This window comes from Oncorhynchus tshawytscha, linkage group LG09, assembly GCF_018296145.1.
Source record: "Oncorhynchus tshawytscha isolate Ot180627B linkage group LG09, Otsh_v2.0, whole genome shotgun sequence".
NCBI classification, from domain to species: Eukaryota; Metazoa; Chordata; class Actinopteri; order Salmoniformes; family Salmonidae; genus Oncorhynchus; species Oncorhynchus tshawytscha.
In genome coordinates, this window is record NC_056437.1 from 81,521,263 (window position 1) to 81,536,528 (window position 15,266).

At 41.7% G+C, this 15,266-nt stretch overlaps 1 protein-coding gene across 1 annotated transcript in view; it reads left to right on the top strand.

The window, feature by feature from the left end:
- Window positions 1-15,266, top strand: part of LOC112234631 (ubiquitin carboxyl-terminal hydrolase 43-like) — a 109,975-nt gene that overhangs the window by 1,218 nt on the left and 93,491 nt on the right. The window contains exon 2 of the mRNA XM_042327638.1: window positions 14,091-14,240. Coding sequence (XP_042183572.1) covers window positions 14,091-14,240 — 150 coding nt within the window. The remainder of the gene's footprint in view (window positions 1-14,090; window positions 14,241-15,266) is intronic.

Here is a 15,266-nt window from a genome sequence, read left to right on the forward strand (position 1 = left end):
TTACAGAAAATGTTATCATATTGGTCAATAAGCATTTCACTGTTGGTCTACACCTGTTGTTTATGAAACATGTGACAAATAACATTTGATTTGATTTTATATTCCAAAAAATGCTGCCTGAAGCACTATCCATGACATTGGAGCTCATAAGATTTATTAGCCTATAGGTAACCTGTTTATTTCTTTCGCCAGGTTTGATTACTTTATAAGTCAGTGCATCAGCTACTACGCTGAACTCCAGTTCAATAGCTACTACGCTGAACTCCAGTTCAATAGCTACTACACTGAACTCCAGTTCAATAGCTACTACGCTGAACTCCAGTTCAATAGCTACTACGCTAAACTCCAGTTCAATAGCTACTACGCTGAACTCCAGTTCAATAGCTACTACGCTGAACTCCAGTTCAATAGCTACTACGCTGAACTCCAGTTCAATAGCTACTACGCTGAACTCCAGTTCAATAGCTACTACGCTGAACTCCAGTTCAATAGCTACTACGCTGAACTCCAGTTCAATAGCTACTACGCTGAACTCCAGTTCAATAGCTACTACGCTGAACTCCAGTTCAATAGCTACTACACTGAACTCCAGTTCAATAGCTACTACCCTGAACTCCAGTTCAATAGCTACTACGCAGAACTCCAGTTCAATAGCTACTACACTGAACTCCAGTTCAATAGCTACTACGCTGAACTCCAGTTCAATAGCTACTACGCTAAACTCCAGTTCAATAGCTACTACCCTGAACTCCAGTTCAATAGCTACTACACTGAACTCCAGTTCAATAGCTACTACGCTGAACTCCAGTTCAATAGCTACTACGCTAAACTCCAGTTCAATAGCTACTACGCTGAACTCCAGTTCAATAGCTACTACGCTGAACTCCAGTTCAATAGCTACTACGCTGAACTCCAGTTCAATAGCTACTACGCTGAACTCCAGTTCAATAGCTACTACGCTGAACTCCAGTTCAATAGCTACTACACTGAACTCCAGTTCAATAGCTACTACCCTGAACTCCAGTTCAATAGCTACTACGCAGAACTCCAGTTCAATAGCTACTACGCTGAACTCCAGTTCAATAGCTACTACGCTAAACTCCAGTTCAATAGCTACTACCCTGAACTCCAGTTCAATAGCTACTACACTGAACTCCAGTTCAATAGCTACTACGCTGAACTCCAGTTCAATAGCTACTACGCTAAACTCCAGTTCAATAGCTACTACGCTGAACTCCAGTTCAATAGCTACTACGCTGAACTCCAGTTCAATAGCTACTACGCTGAACTCCAGTTCAATAGCTACTACGCTGAACTCCAGTTCAATAGCTACTACGCTGAACTCCAGTTCAATAGCTACTACACTGAACTCCAGTTCAATAGCTACTACCCTGAACTCCAGTTCAATAGCTACTACGCAGAACTCCAGTTCAATAGCTACTACACTGAACTCCAGTTCAATAGCTACTACGCTGAACTCCAGTTCAATAGCTACTACGCTAAACTCCAGTTCAATAGCTACTACCCTGAACTCGAGTTCATCTCTCTAGTGCTTTTATAGTCTGTGGGTTTGCCCAGATGGCTTTTAGTTCACCACTTAGTAATGAGGTGGCTGGCTGGCACAGTGTGTCACTGGAGTCTGAGGGCATGGGATTACCAGGTGTCTGTCTGGAGTGCTGAGCTAACACTTTGTTCCATCAGACCTCACAGCACAGAAGAACCTTGAACATAAACAAAGGACTTACTATACTCTAAACAGACTTTTGAAAGCTGGTGTGTCATATTGAGTGTTTTCCAGGTATGGCGGCTTTGAACGCTGGGTTTTAATATTACAGTCCCTGAGATGATGAGCACCTGGCTGACTCACTACCATTTACAGTGTTTCTGAATTGGACACACTTCATTATGTTAGTTAGGCAACATTGCCATAGAGAAGACTGTTTATTGAGAGGAACACTCTCCTTTAAAGGATCTGAGAGTGGATCTGAGAGTGTATATCTGAGAGTGGATCTGAGAGTGGATCTGAGTGTGGATCTGAGAGTGGATCTGAGAGTGGATCTGAGAGTGTGGATCTGAGAGTGTGGATCTGAGAGTGGATCTGAGCGTGTGGATCTGAGTGTGGATCTGAGTGTGGATCTGAGAGTGGATCTGAGAGTGGATCTGAGTGTGGATCTGAGAGTGGATCTGAGTGTGGATCTGAGAGTGTGGATCTGAGAGTGTGGGTCTGAGAGTGTGGATCTGAGAGTGTGTGTCTGAGAGTGTTGATCTGAGTGTGGATCTGAGAGTGGATCTGAGAATGGATTTGAGGGTGTGGATCTGAGAGTGTAGATCTGAGGGTGGATCGGAGAGTGGATCTGAGAGTGGATCTGAGAGTGGATCTGAGAGTGAATCTTCTTGTGGATCAGGAGGCGGTGACAGTATCAGTTTCCCCTCAGGCTTTCCCACCCTGCCCATGCTAAAGAGGAGGAAAAAACAATTATCACACTCCCGCGCCTGCAGTGCTAAGCTCCCATATAGTTCAAGGCCAGATAAAGAGAAGATGATAAGGAGTAGGACAATACATTCACAATGGATTTATTCTTGGAAATGCTGATTGCTCTGTGAGGAGAAGAGGTGTAAGCGTAACTAGAGGCACACCTTCACCCTGCATTGTGCAAAGCCAGGGGCTCAATCACTTTGCCTCTAGCTCAGTGTAATGTACTGGAAGTATAGGAGTTCAAATAAAATCAAATGTATTTATAAAGCCCTTCTTACATCAGCTGATATCTCAAAGCGCTGTACAGAAACCCAGCCTAAAACCCCAAACAGCAAGCAATGCAGGTGTAGAAGCAAGGTGGCTAGGAAAAACTCCCTAGAAAGGCCAGAACCTAGGAAGAAACCTAGAGAGGAACCAGGCTATGAGGGGTGGCAAGTCCTCTCCTGGCTGTGCCGGGTGGAGATTATAACAGAACATGGCCAAGATGTTCAAATGTTCATAGATTACCAGCAGGGTCAAAGAATAATAATCACAGTAGTTGTCGAGGGTGCAACAAGTCAGCACCTCAGGAATAATTGTCAGTTGGCTTTTCATAGCCGATCATTCAAAGTATCTCTACCGCTCCTACTGTCTCTAGAGAGCAGGTCTGGGACAGGTAGCACGTCCGGTGAACAGGTCAGGGTTCCATAGCCGCAGGCAGAACAGTTGAAACTGGAGCAGCAACACAGCCAGGTGGACTGAGGACAGCAAGGAGTCATCAGGCCAGGTAGTCCTGAGGCATGGTCCTAGGGCTCAGGTCCTCCGAGAGAGAGAGAGAGAGAAAGAAAGAGAGAAAGAAAGAGAGAGAGAATTAGAGAAAGCACTACTTAAATTCACTCAGGACACCAGATAAGACAAGAGAAATACTCCAGATATAACAGACTGACCCTAGCCCCCATAAATACTGGAGGCTGAGACAGCTGGGGTCAGGAGTTAGAGAAGTTTTGTCTGGGTGGTGGTCAATGAGGGGCATATTGAGAGTACCCAACCACAATACAAGACTAAAATACCATCCAGAGATTGAATTACCTTTATTGTGCAGTCAGTGCTGTACCTCCTGCCAGAGAGGTCTCAGAGGAGAATCAATCCTAACTAGTTTATTTGGTTTCTGTCTGACCCAATGTTCTGTGTGACCGTTCCTCTCCTCCAAAAAGTAATTATTTCTCACAATCTCACTCTTCTCTGGACACCCTGCCAACTCCTCTCCATCTATAGCCACTTCCTTCTTATCTTGTGGGACTCTCCTATCAGATTTTGAGAGGACAAAAATCTGAGCTGGCTTCATGTAGTCAAGATAGTTGAGATCTCAAGATAGCTGTAATGAAAAACACTCAATGCATGTGATGAGATCTTTCCTGTGTTTAAGTACACACAGGCGTGCATCTTGGCTGTGGCTCTGTGACCAGAAGGGTCATGAGTTCATGTCTGGCCGTCTAAAACGGTCTTTTATGTAATTCCACAGCTGTCTGCAGTAGAGGTCGACCGATTATGATTTTTCAACGCCGATACCGATTATTGGAGGACCAAAAAAATCCGATATCGATTAATCGGATGATTTTTTACATTTATTTGTAATAATGACAATTACAACAATACTGAATGAGCACTTATTTTAACTTAATATGATACATCAATAAAATCAATTTAGCCTCAAATAAATATTGAAACATGTTCAATTTGGTTTAAATAATGCAAAAACAAAGTGTTGGAGAAGAAAGTAAAAGTGCAATATGTGCCATGTAAGAAAGCTAACGTTTAAGTTCTTTGGTCAGAACATGAGAACATATGACAGCTGGTGGATCCTTTTAACATGAGTCTTCAATATTCCCAGGTAAGAAGTTTTAGGTTGTAGTTATTATAGGAATTATAGGACTATTTCTCTCTATACCATGTGTATTTCATATACCTTTGACTATTGGATGTTCTTTAGTATTGCCAGTGTAACAGAATAGGTTCCGTCCCTCTCCTCGCCCCTATCTGGGCTCGAACCAGGAACACATCGATAACAGCCACCCTCGACGCAGCGTTACCATGCAGAGAAAGGGGAACAACTACTCCAAGTCTCAGAGCAGGTGACGTTTGAAACGCTATTAGCGTGCACCCCACTAACTAGCTAGCCATTTCACATCGGTTACACCAGCCTGATCTCGGGAGTTGATGGGCTTGAAGTCATTAACAGCGCAATGCTTGAAGCACAGAGAGGAGTTGCTGGCAAAACTCACGAAAGTGCTGTTTGAATGAATGCTTACGAGCCTGCTGGTGTCTACCACCGCTCAGTCAGACTGCTCTATCGAATCATAGACTTAGTTATAACATAATAACACACAGAAATACGAGCCTTAGGTCATTAATATGGTAGAATCCGGAAACTATCTGTCACGTTCTGACCTTAGTTCCTTTGTTATGTCTTTGTTTAGTATGGTCAGGGCGTGAGTTGGGTGGGTTGTCTATGTTCGTTTTTCTATAATTTGGGATTTCTGTGTTCGGCCTAGTATGGTTCTCAATCAGAGGCAGCTGTCAATTCTGTGTATTGATTTTAAGAAAGGCATTGATGTTTATGGTTAGGTACACATTGGAGCAAGGAAAGTCATTTTTTGCGAATACACACCGCATCGATTATATGCAACGCAGGACACGCTAGATAAACTAGTAATATCCTCAACCATGTGTAGTTAACTAGTGATTATGATTGATTGATTGTTTTTTATAAGATAAGTTTAATGCTAGCTAGCAACTTACCTTGGCTTACTGCATTCGCGTAACAGGCAGGCTCCTCGTGGAGTGCAATTAGAGGCAGGTGGTTAGAGTGTTGGACTAGTTAACTGTAAGGTTGCAAGATTGAATCCCTGAACTGACAAGGTAAAAATCTGTCGTTCTGCCCCCGAACAAGGCAGTTAAACCACCGTTCCTAGGCCGTCATTGAAAATAAGAATGTGAGCCTCCCAGGTGGCGCAGTGGTTAAGGGCGCTGTACTGCAGCGCCAGCTGTGCCACCAGAGACTCTGGGCCCAGGCTCTGACGTAACTGGCTGTGACGGGGAGGTCCGTGGGGCGACGCACAATTGGCATAGCATCGTCCGGGTTAGGGAGGGATTGGCCGGTAGGGATATCCTTGTCTCATTGCACGCCAGCGACTCCTTTGGCGGGCTGGGTGCTGTGCATGCTAACCAAGGTTGCCAGGTGCACGGTGTTTCCTCCAACACATTGATGTGGCTGGCTTCTGGGTTGGATGTGCACTGTGTTAAGAAGCAGTGAGGCTTGGGTTGTGTATCGGAGGACGCATGACTTTCAACCTTTGTCTCTCCCGAGCCCGTACGGGAGTTGTAGTCATGAGACAAGATAGTAGCTACTAACAATTGGATACCATGAAAAAAGGGGGTAAAATTCAACAACAAAATATATATTTTTTAAAATAATAATGTGTTTTTAACTGACTTGCGTAGTTAAATAAAGATTAAATAAAGGTGTAAAAAAAATATTTAAAAAAATAACAATAATAATAATTTGTCCAAATCGGTGTCCAAAAATATCGATTTCCGATTGTTATGAAAACTTGAAATCGGCCCTATATAATCGGCCATTCCGATTAATCGGTCAACCTCTAGTCTGCAGGCACCATGAGATAATCAGATAGCTGTCAGGCCCCTGTCTGAGCCCTTAGGCCATGGGAGTATCAGACAAAACAACCAGCCATCTATAAACAATCAAAAACCTTACCTTGTAATTTAAATGGCCCACTTCGTAATTATCTCAGAGCAGAGTTCTCAAACAGTATTATCAGTCACTCCACATGCCTCTGACAGAGTAAGAGGAGATAGAGTGAATAGCAAAGAGAAGGAATAGCAAAGAAGGTGGATAAGTGTTTGCGTCACATCCCATAAAAAAATAAATAAACACCATTTTGGAGGAGAAAATGAAAGTGAATGTAAGTAAACTTTATGATGTAACACAATGTATTAGCAAAAGCAATTCGGTGGTTGCACACATTTGTGCTGTTCAGTTACAGGCTAATATTCACTAATATGCACCAAGTAAACTCTAATGTGAGAATGACTAACAGCTTATAAGCAGGCAAAATGTATTTCGAGTGAATTCAGAAGAGAGTTCCTTGGTTAACCTCTCTGGGATATGTGGGACGGTAGTGTCCCACCTCGCCAACAGCCAGTGAAATTGCAGGGCGCCAAATTCAAAACAACAGAAGTCCCATAATTAAAATTCCTCAAGCATACAACTATTTTACACCATTTTAAAGATATACTTGTTGTAAATGCAGCCACAGTGTCCGATTTCAAAAAGGCTTTACGACGAAAGCACACCAAACAAATATGCTAGGTCAGTACCTAATCACAGAAAAACACAGCCATTTTTCCAGCCAAAGAGAGGAGTCACAAAAATCAGAAATAGAGATAAAATTAATCACTAACCTTTGATGATCTTCATCAGATGACACTTATAGGACTTCATGTTACATGTATGTTTTGTTCAATAAAGTTAATATTTATATCCAAAAACCTCAGATTACATTGGCGCGTTATGTTCAGTAGTTCCAAAACATCCGGTGATTTTGCAGCGAGCTACATCAATTTACAGAAATACTCATAATAAACATTGCTAAAAGATACAAGTGTTATGCATGGAATTTTAGATCCACTTCTCCTTAATGTAACCGCTATGTCAGATTTCAAAAAAACTTTACGGAAAAAGCAAACCATGCAATAATCTGAGTACGGCGCTCAGACACAAAAACAAGCCATGCAGATACCCGCCATGTTGTGGAGTCAACAGAAGTCAGAAATAGCATTATAAATATTCACCTACCTTTGATGATCTTCATCAGAATGCACTCACAGGAATCCCAGTTCCACAATGAATGTTTGTTTTGTTCGATAAAGTCCGTATTTTATGTCCAAATACCTCCTTTTTGTTTGCGTGTTTAGTACACAATCCAAACTCACAAGGCGCGGGCAAGTCCAGGCGAAAGTTCAGACTGAAAGTCGTGTTACAGTTCGTAGAAACATGTCAAACGAAGTATAGAATCAATCTTTAGGATGTTTTGATCATAAGTCTTCAATAATCTTTCAACCGGAGAATTCCTTTGTCTTTAGAAATGCAATGGAACGCAGCTAACTCTCACGGGAGCGCACGAGACTGAGCTCATGGCACTCTGCAAGACTGTTGACATCTAGTGGAAGCCATAGGAAGTGCAATATGACCCCATAGACACTGTATATTCGATAGGCAATGACTTGAAAAACTACTAACATCAGATTTCCCACTTCCTGGTTGGATTTTTTCTCAGGTTTTTGCCTGCCATATGAGTTCTGTTATACTCACAGACATCATTCAAACAGTTTTAGAAACTTCAGAGTGTGTTCTATCAAAATCGTATATGCATATTATATGCATATTCTAGCTTTTAGGCCTAAGTAGCAGGCAGTTTATTCTGGGCACCTTTTTATCCAAACTACTCAATACTGCCCCCCAGTCCCAAAGAAGTTAATTAGAAGCGTGAAAAGTGACCATTAAATGGTGATCTGTCCCAGTGTCCTCTCAGGCAGGTTGGTGGCGCAGACTGGAGAAAAATAAAACAAATAGGTAGCTACCACAGGATGACTGGCACTGAGCCACATTCCAGTAGCACCTTGCAGGACTGACGCTGTCGGGGGAGGGTTACTTAAATGTTGTATCAAAGGTTAAGTACTGTGTCCGTGACTTTATATACATTCTTCCCCTTCATCATGTCCTAACTGTCACTGTCCTCTGATCTGAGGGCTTCATTTTACCTGCTCTGGGATCAGAATCAGATGTGTGTTTTAAAGAGTATCTGATCTGTTTGTCCTAGTGCATTCTCTGAATCCCTCCTGGTGGATTTCACTGTTTGCATAGAGGGGCCAGAGAAGGTTTGAAAACAGAAACTCAAAACAGTTACTCAACAGCTAGTATATAGGTTTCAATAACATGGGAGAGGCCTAGGACAGGGGTCAGGGAGGGTAGGGAGGGAGTGATGAATGCTTCTTGAGCTGGAATTCAGTCCTCCTTCCCTCTCGACAGAGCAGATGGACGATCTGGTCATGATTGAAGGCTAAATCAGTTTAGACTTTTGACATGTTTGTGTGATGACTCTTCACTGTGACAGTGGATTTGTCAATATTTGAGGTCTCCATGTAGGCCTTTTAATGATTAGGCTATTTGATCTGGCAGAGCTTTTGATTTCAGGACATTAAATATGAAGTTAAATGACTCAGTGCAGTCACAGGGAGATGACACTTGTTCTTGTTCTGTAAATCTTCTCTTCAGGCTTACACAGGGGTTTAATTGGGCCAGGTCCCGCCGAGTCCGACACCCGGCGCCTATGATTCAAATGAGACCCGGGACCTCTGATCCGTATTGGGGACATGTCCCTAGTTCTGAAATTGGAGAATTTAGCATTTTTCAAACACCTAAAACAGCTTTGTGCTGCAATCTAGAACCATAGTAATTATGCTTAATTCTATGTCAAAACTGTTTATTTTTCTGCATATCTAAACATAGGTTACCTCTTGAGCTGTCTGTATCCACCTGACAGTTTTTGTTAAAAAACTAAATATGCTTTTCTGCAACTCTGCAAAAATGTGGGTTAAAGATTGAAAGTAATGTGAGTCTTATTCAGGACATATAGTAATTGCTTGCTTTTCTAAAGGCATGCCAGCTAGCTACTCTAACTTGATTGATAGCCTGAAATGGTTTATTTTAGCTAGTTATGAGGTTGTGAGATTAGGAACTTATCTGGGCATAACATCGCTAGGTGGCTAGTAGTATTTAAAAAAAAATAAATAATAATATTATATATAAATAAGACAAATCTGTGGGGGTACATGCACCTGTGCCCTCTATGGGCATGACACCTCTCCCTAATTTTGAATTATATAATGAAAAATGTCTTGTCTGCATTTTCATTTTCCACAACCAAAAACATGAGTAAGCAACTGCAAAATCACACAACCCAATAGTAGAATAGTTTACCTATTAAATTGTTCAGCCTGTCACATTCTATGCGAGAAAGTAATATTCCTCTTGAGGAGCACTCAAATTGCGAGTGCTGCACAGGATGAGACACATGGATGCCCAGTCATTGTACAACATTCTTAATACAGTCGCAGGAAAACCCACATTTGAAAGCAGTTATGATGGCCACTGTAAATAGCAGAGGATCACGGAGCGTTCTAGTGTTACTACACTTATTTCTCTATCCCCAAAATGTGTTAAAATGCACTATTTTAGAACCATGTTTTTTATCAGCGCCATGGTTTATGCTCGTCAGAGCTCACTAATGGTGTTGAATGCATAAGATTGGGGCTAAATGTAACACAGGTCAGGTGTAACATGATCCTTGGCTAGTGGAATTTTTTTTGGGGGGGGGGCATTCAAGTCATCAATATGTTCCTAACTGGCAACAAGATAGCCTAATGTTTAGATCTAAGAGTTAGCATCAGGTGGGCTACATCAGATGACAATGCTTATTGATAAATAACACACCTGCCTGGTAATATGGACCGATATGTTATTGGGCTCATTTCCGGAGTGGGAAAATCTATTTTAGAATTTTCATTTATTTTGGAATAGAATGTCCTTTTAAAAAGAGTTACCTCACAGTCACCCCCCCCCAAACAAAATGTAAAAAATAAATAATTAAATTGTAGGTCTTTCCGTGACCTGTAGTATGTGCTTTTGTCAGTATATATTGTTTAGGCTAGTATATTATATCACCCCCCACTCCACGGGCGCTCCCCAAACTAGGGGTCCCATACAGTATATGTCACATTATTTTTCCAGCAGAGTTTTACAGTACCAGCACCCACTATTATCATTATCATGCTTCATTTGCTTGATGATGACACTGCAGAGAAAGAGGCAGTGCATACCAACATTCAGAGGTCATCTAATGTAGTCATTTAATGTAAAAAGCCCTAGCAGTGGTCCTATTTATATGACTGGTGGGACTGGTCCATATTAATTGTCAGTTAGAGTCAGGTACCTCATAAACCAGAGCATTAATCATACACACATATTACACAGTCCAGAGTTATGTGTAATTAGGTCAAAATGGCTATTGTGGACACCACAGAGAGAACTATACCTTATCTACCTTATCTACAGTATTATTTATATGACGCAATTACCACATTCAGAGACACTGATGAAGATAACTATAATTACCATGGGAGATTTGCCACTGGAACAGCAGCTTGTAATTGTAGCATTATGTGTCCACAGAGAGCTTATTTCTGGAAACTGCCTTGGAGAGTTAATTTAAAGTATGTCAAGAGTTAAAATCTTTATTGTCTGTACACTGCCATCAGACTTACTTAGGCTATGTAGAACACAATAAAACGAGTCATACAACATCGATATAGGTCTTTCATCTTGCTACCTCAATTGTGCATTGCCTTCCATGCAATATATTTACAGTAGGGTAAAGCAGTACAATGAGAAAAACTATTACATGAAGGCTATCTTGTTTCCCTAAACTGTGCTGCCAGTCTCCAAGAGGCCATTATGTCATGCTGTTCTTTCTTGACACAAAAGGGACAGACTTGCTGCTGGCACAGGGACAACCAGACAATTGATTTGTCTGTACAGTCTGAGTTATGGCCCTGTGATTGTGATGTTTTATTTTTGTTGTCCACATTTTTTGTAATTGTGTGTAAGGAACTGAACAGTGTGATACTTCTCACCTGACTTTGTCTCTGACTAAAAATAGACACTGTAGGAAGAGGCACACTTTCAGACAGCATTCGGAGACTACTCTCTTCTACTCCTACTTTTGCTTTGACACATCCCAATAATCACTTTGCTCTCTGTTTATGAATGTGTGTTCACTTTGTACAATGTTCCACAACTACTTTGAAGATAGGTCCAGTAAGCAGTACCTCCCACACACAGTGTGTTATTATACAGGTTGTACCAATGATAGCGAGACCTACTGTACTGTATGATAGAGTCATACAGTATGTCTGTTAGATACCAGGGATTATTAGGCAGTGATCACAGGCTGCTGTTCTCCCCATAATCTCTCATTACTGTTGAGGCTCCTTCAGGCTGCCAGCTGCGGTTCAGCCGGTTAATTCCAGCGTAATTGAGTCGTGTGCCACTCAGTCTTAAACCACAGATTTCAACTTACATTGTGTTCCATGTGGGCTTAAGTATTCCTCAACCTACTTTTTTTGTGGCAGAGTGATATCTACAGACGTATTTCATTTGATGTTTCTTTCTTAAATGTCAAAAGAACGGTCTTTATATCTGTCAGTTAAGTTTGGGTAACACTAGTACTATAGTTGTGTGTGTGTGTGTGTGGTGTTGAGACAAATGTTTCTGAATAACTGAATATGAGTCAGCGAACTCATTATGGGGTTCAGTGGGAGGCATCCAAGGTCAGCTCTGATTAGGCTCAGCAGCATTTGAGGTTTTTCTGCCCTGGACCTGAAATAGCTTTGTCTCAGACAGTGGACGAAGAGGGAAGCGTGAAGAGCATTAGGGAAAATGTGCAATTCAAGAATCCCTCTGTTCTGCGTTCTGTGGACACGGACACAGGGCTTGAGGCGATGATTGACCCGCTGTGGGTCCACTGTGGGGGCTGTGCTACAGGAATTAGGCCTACAGCTGAGCTTCCTGAAGAAGGGATCCTGTGTGCAGCCACAGGTGGACCAACAGACACATCAGACATCATAAATCAAATCAAATTGTATTTGTCACATGCGCCGAATACAACACGTGTAGACCTTACTGTGAAATGCTTACTTACAAGCCCTTAACCAACAATGCAGTTTTTAGAAAAATAAGAGTTACATTTTTTTATTTTAAAAAAGAGGCTATAAACAGGGGGTACCGGTACAGAGTCAATGTGTGGGGGTACAGGTTAGTCGAGGTAATTGAGGTAATATGTACATGTAGGTAATGGTGAAATGACTATGCATAAATAATAAACGGCAAGTAGCAGCAGCGTAAATACAAAATAAAAACAAATAAAAATAAAAATGCAAATAGTCCAGGTAGCCATTCAATTAACTGTTCAGCAGTCTTATGGCTTTGGGATAGCAGCTGTTATGGAGCCTTTTGGATCTAGAATTGGCGCTCCGGTACCGCTTGCCATGCAGTAGCAGAGAGAACAGTCTATGACTAGGGTGACTGGAGTCTTTAAAACATTTATGGGCCTTCCTCTGACACAACCCTGGTATAGAGGTCCTGGATGGTAGGAGGCTTGGCCCCAGTGATGTACTGGGCCGTACGCACTACCCTCCACAGCGCCTTGCGGTCGAAGGCGGAGCAGTTGCCATACCGGGCAATGATGCAACCAGCCAGGATGCGCTCGATGGTACAGCTGTAGAACCCATGCCAAATATTTTCAGTTTCCTGAATGGGAATAGGCATTGTTGTGCCCTCTTCACGACTGTCTTGGTGTGTTTGGACCATGATAGTTTGTTGGTGATGTGAACATCAAGAAACTTGAAGCTCTCGACTTGCTCCACTACAGCCCAATCGATGTGAATGGGGGAGTGCTCAATCCTCCTTTTCCTGTAGTCCACGATTATCTCCTTTGTCTTGATCACGTTGAGGGAGAGGTTGTTGTCTTGTTGTCTTGGCAACTTTCCAGTTGCAGAGGGAGGTGTTTAGTCTCCGGGTCCTTAGCTTAGTGATGAGCTCTGAGGGCACTATGGTGTGAAGACATGAACAAAATGCATCAGTGATTCGTATTTTCCTTAAAAATGTATACCTACCTATAAGCCTATACCTACCTGGCAGAATGATATCATGATTATTTGCATCAATCCAGTGGCGATTTGTTTAGCAAACTCTGCAATCACGTGTCCTCCAGAAACACAGCTAACCAAACAGTGTTGGTGTGCAATAAATAAAAGGGGATCTAATGTAAATGTAAAATATTTTTCCCGGACCTCAAGTGGTCTCCTGATGTGGTTTAAGCATTGGTGTGGACCTAAAACATAAAATGTTGTTATTTTTCTATCAACAAAAATATATTTTGAGAGTGAAAACTTGAAAAAACTGGGGGAAAAACAGAAACCTGGAAAAACCAAACTGAGAAAACGGAATTTGAGAAAAAAACAAATAGAATTTGGCAAAAAATGTCATTGATTATATAGGGTCCTACACACCTCAGTTGGCCAGTTAATATTGCACTGTTTGTTTCATGTTTCTATGGAAGCGGGAATGGCAGTAAACAAACCAATAGCTTTTGGTAATGCAATTTGGGTATTCCCGTCACATCTCAAATCCTAACAAGCTGTCAGATTTGGATCTGAATTATCCCACTGCTGTTTTAGTTTTCCACTCTTATGCAAAATGTTCGGATTATCCGGACAGCAGAAGGTTATTCATGCATTTAGACAAGTCTTTACTTAAAAAGCACACTGTGTGGTTATAGTACATTCATCTTGAATTACATCAATGTAACCATTTTAAAACAACAGTCAGCTAATCTGTTTTCTCTGTCCATTGAAGACGCACTAATTCACCAATGTTTACAATACAGTTTTACATGGACTCCTTCATTGACCCTGTGACTCTCCTTTCCCTCTCTAGAGTATAGTATCCAAGTATGGATCCCAATTCCGAGGAAACTCACAACATGACGCCCTGGAGTTCCTGCTTTGGCTTCTGGACCGAGTTCACGAAGATGTCAACTTGTCCTCCTGCAGCAACAACAATAACAAGACCAAAGCCCCAGGGAAGGTAAGAGTGCCTTCTCCATCCACTGTCACACAGTCACATTGAACTGTACTGAACTCAAAGTGTAGGCTAGAGCCACAAGTCTCAACAGTGCCTTGCACTCCCCACTCACAACAGCAATAACTAATGTATGTAATATCTATTGCTATACAGAAAATTATCTTTTCATTTACTTACAGAACCTTGGTTTCACAAAAGAACGTCGGTTTCTCCAGGCATTTGCAACAGCATCTTTATGTTCTTTGCAGCTCTAAGTTTGTACAATTTAAATTCAGCTCTCAATTATTGATGTACTTATCTACCCTTGGATCTATACTAAATGTGCTAACACAACATTAATCGACTTTAATTTATGTACTCTGTGATTCTGAAAAATTCTGAACAGATGTGAGAGGAAGAGCAGCATTGCATAGAAGTGACATATTTCCTTCTCTCCTGTGCTCTAAATGGCATATGATTCAACAGATAATTCTGATAACCCTGTGTGAGGGATAAAGCTCCCTCTATACCTTGTATTGCCTACCCCCTTTGGTGAAATTGTTCATGTACCTGTTTGGAAAAAATTGCCTCTCTGACAAACTTATTTCCTGTGTTTGTGGGAAGGAACAGCTTAGAGCTGATGTGATGGGTTTCCATAGTTCTGTCTGTCTGTGAATATGCCCTGTGTGCTGCAGCCGTCTAGCTGATGCCACAAGTGAAACTGCTGCTTTCACAGGAGACCTGCAACTTTGTTCTATAATGTCTTCTGTGCAGCCTGAGGAGTAGAATCAAAGCTGGGTAATTTGCTGTTTGATACTTTCTCTGTGCATGGCTCCTCCTGAAGGTATGCCTGTGGGCACAGTGGAGCCTGACACCCCCTGGATAGGCCTTTGATCGTTTCCACTGTGCCCATTAGCAGGTAGTTTCATACATTATTAAAAAAATATTTCTGCTTTTGAAATACACCCCCTCTTTAGCAGTGCTATCAGGGTGATAACCAATGGAATGATTCATACCAAGTGCCAAATTCACGGTTGGTGAGTCATCACA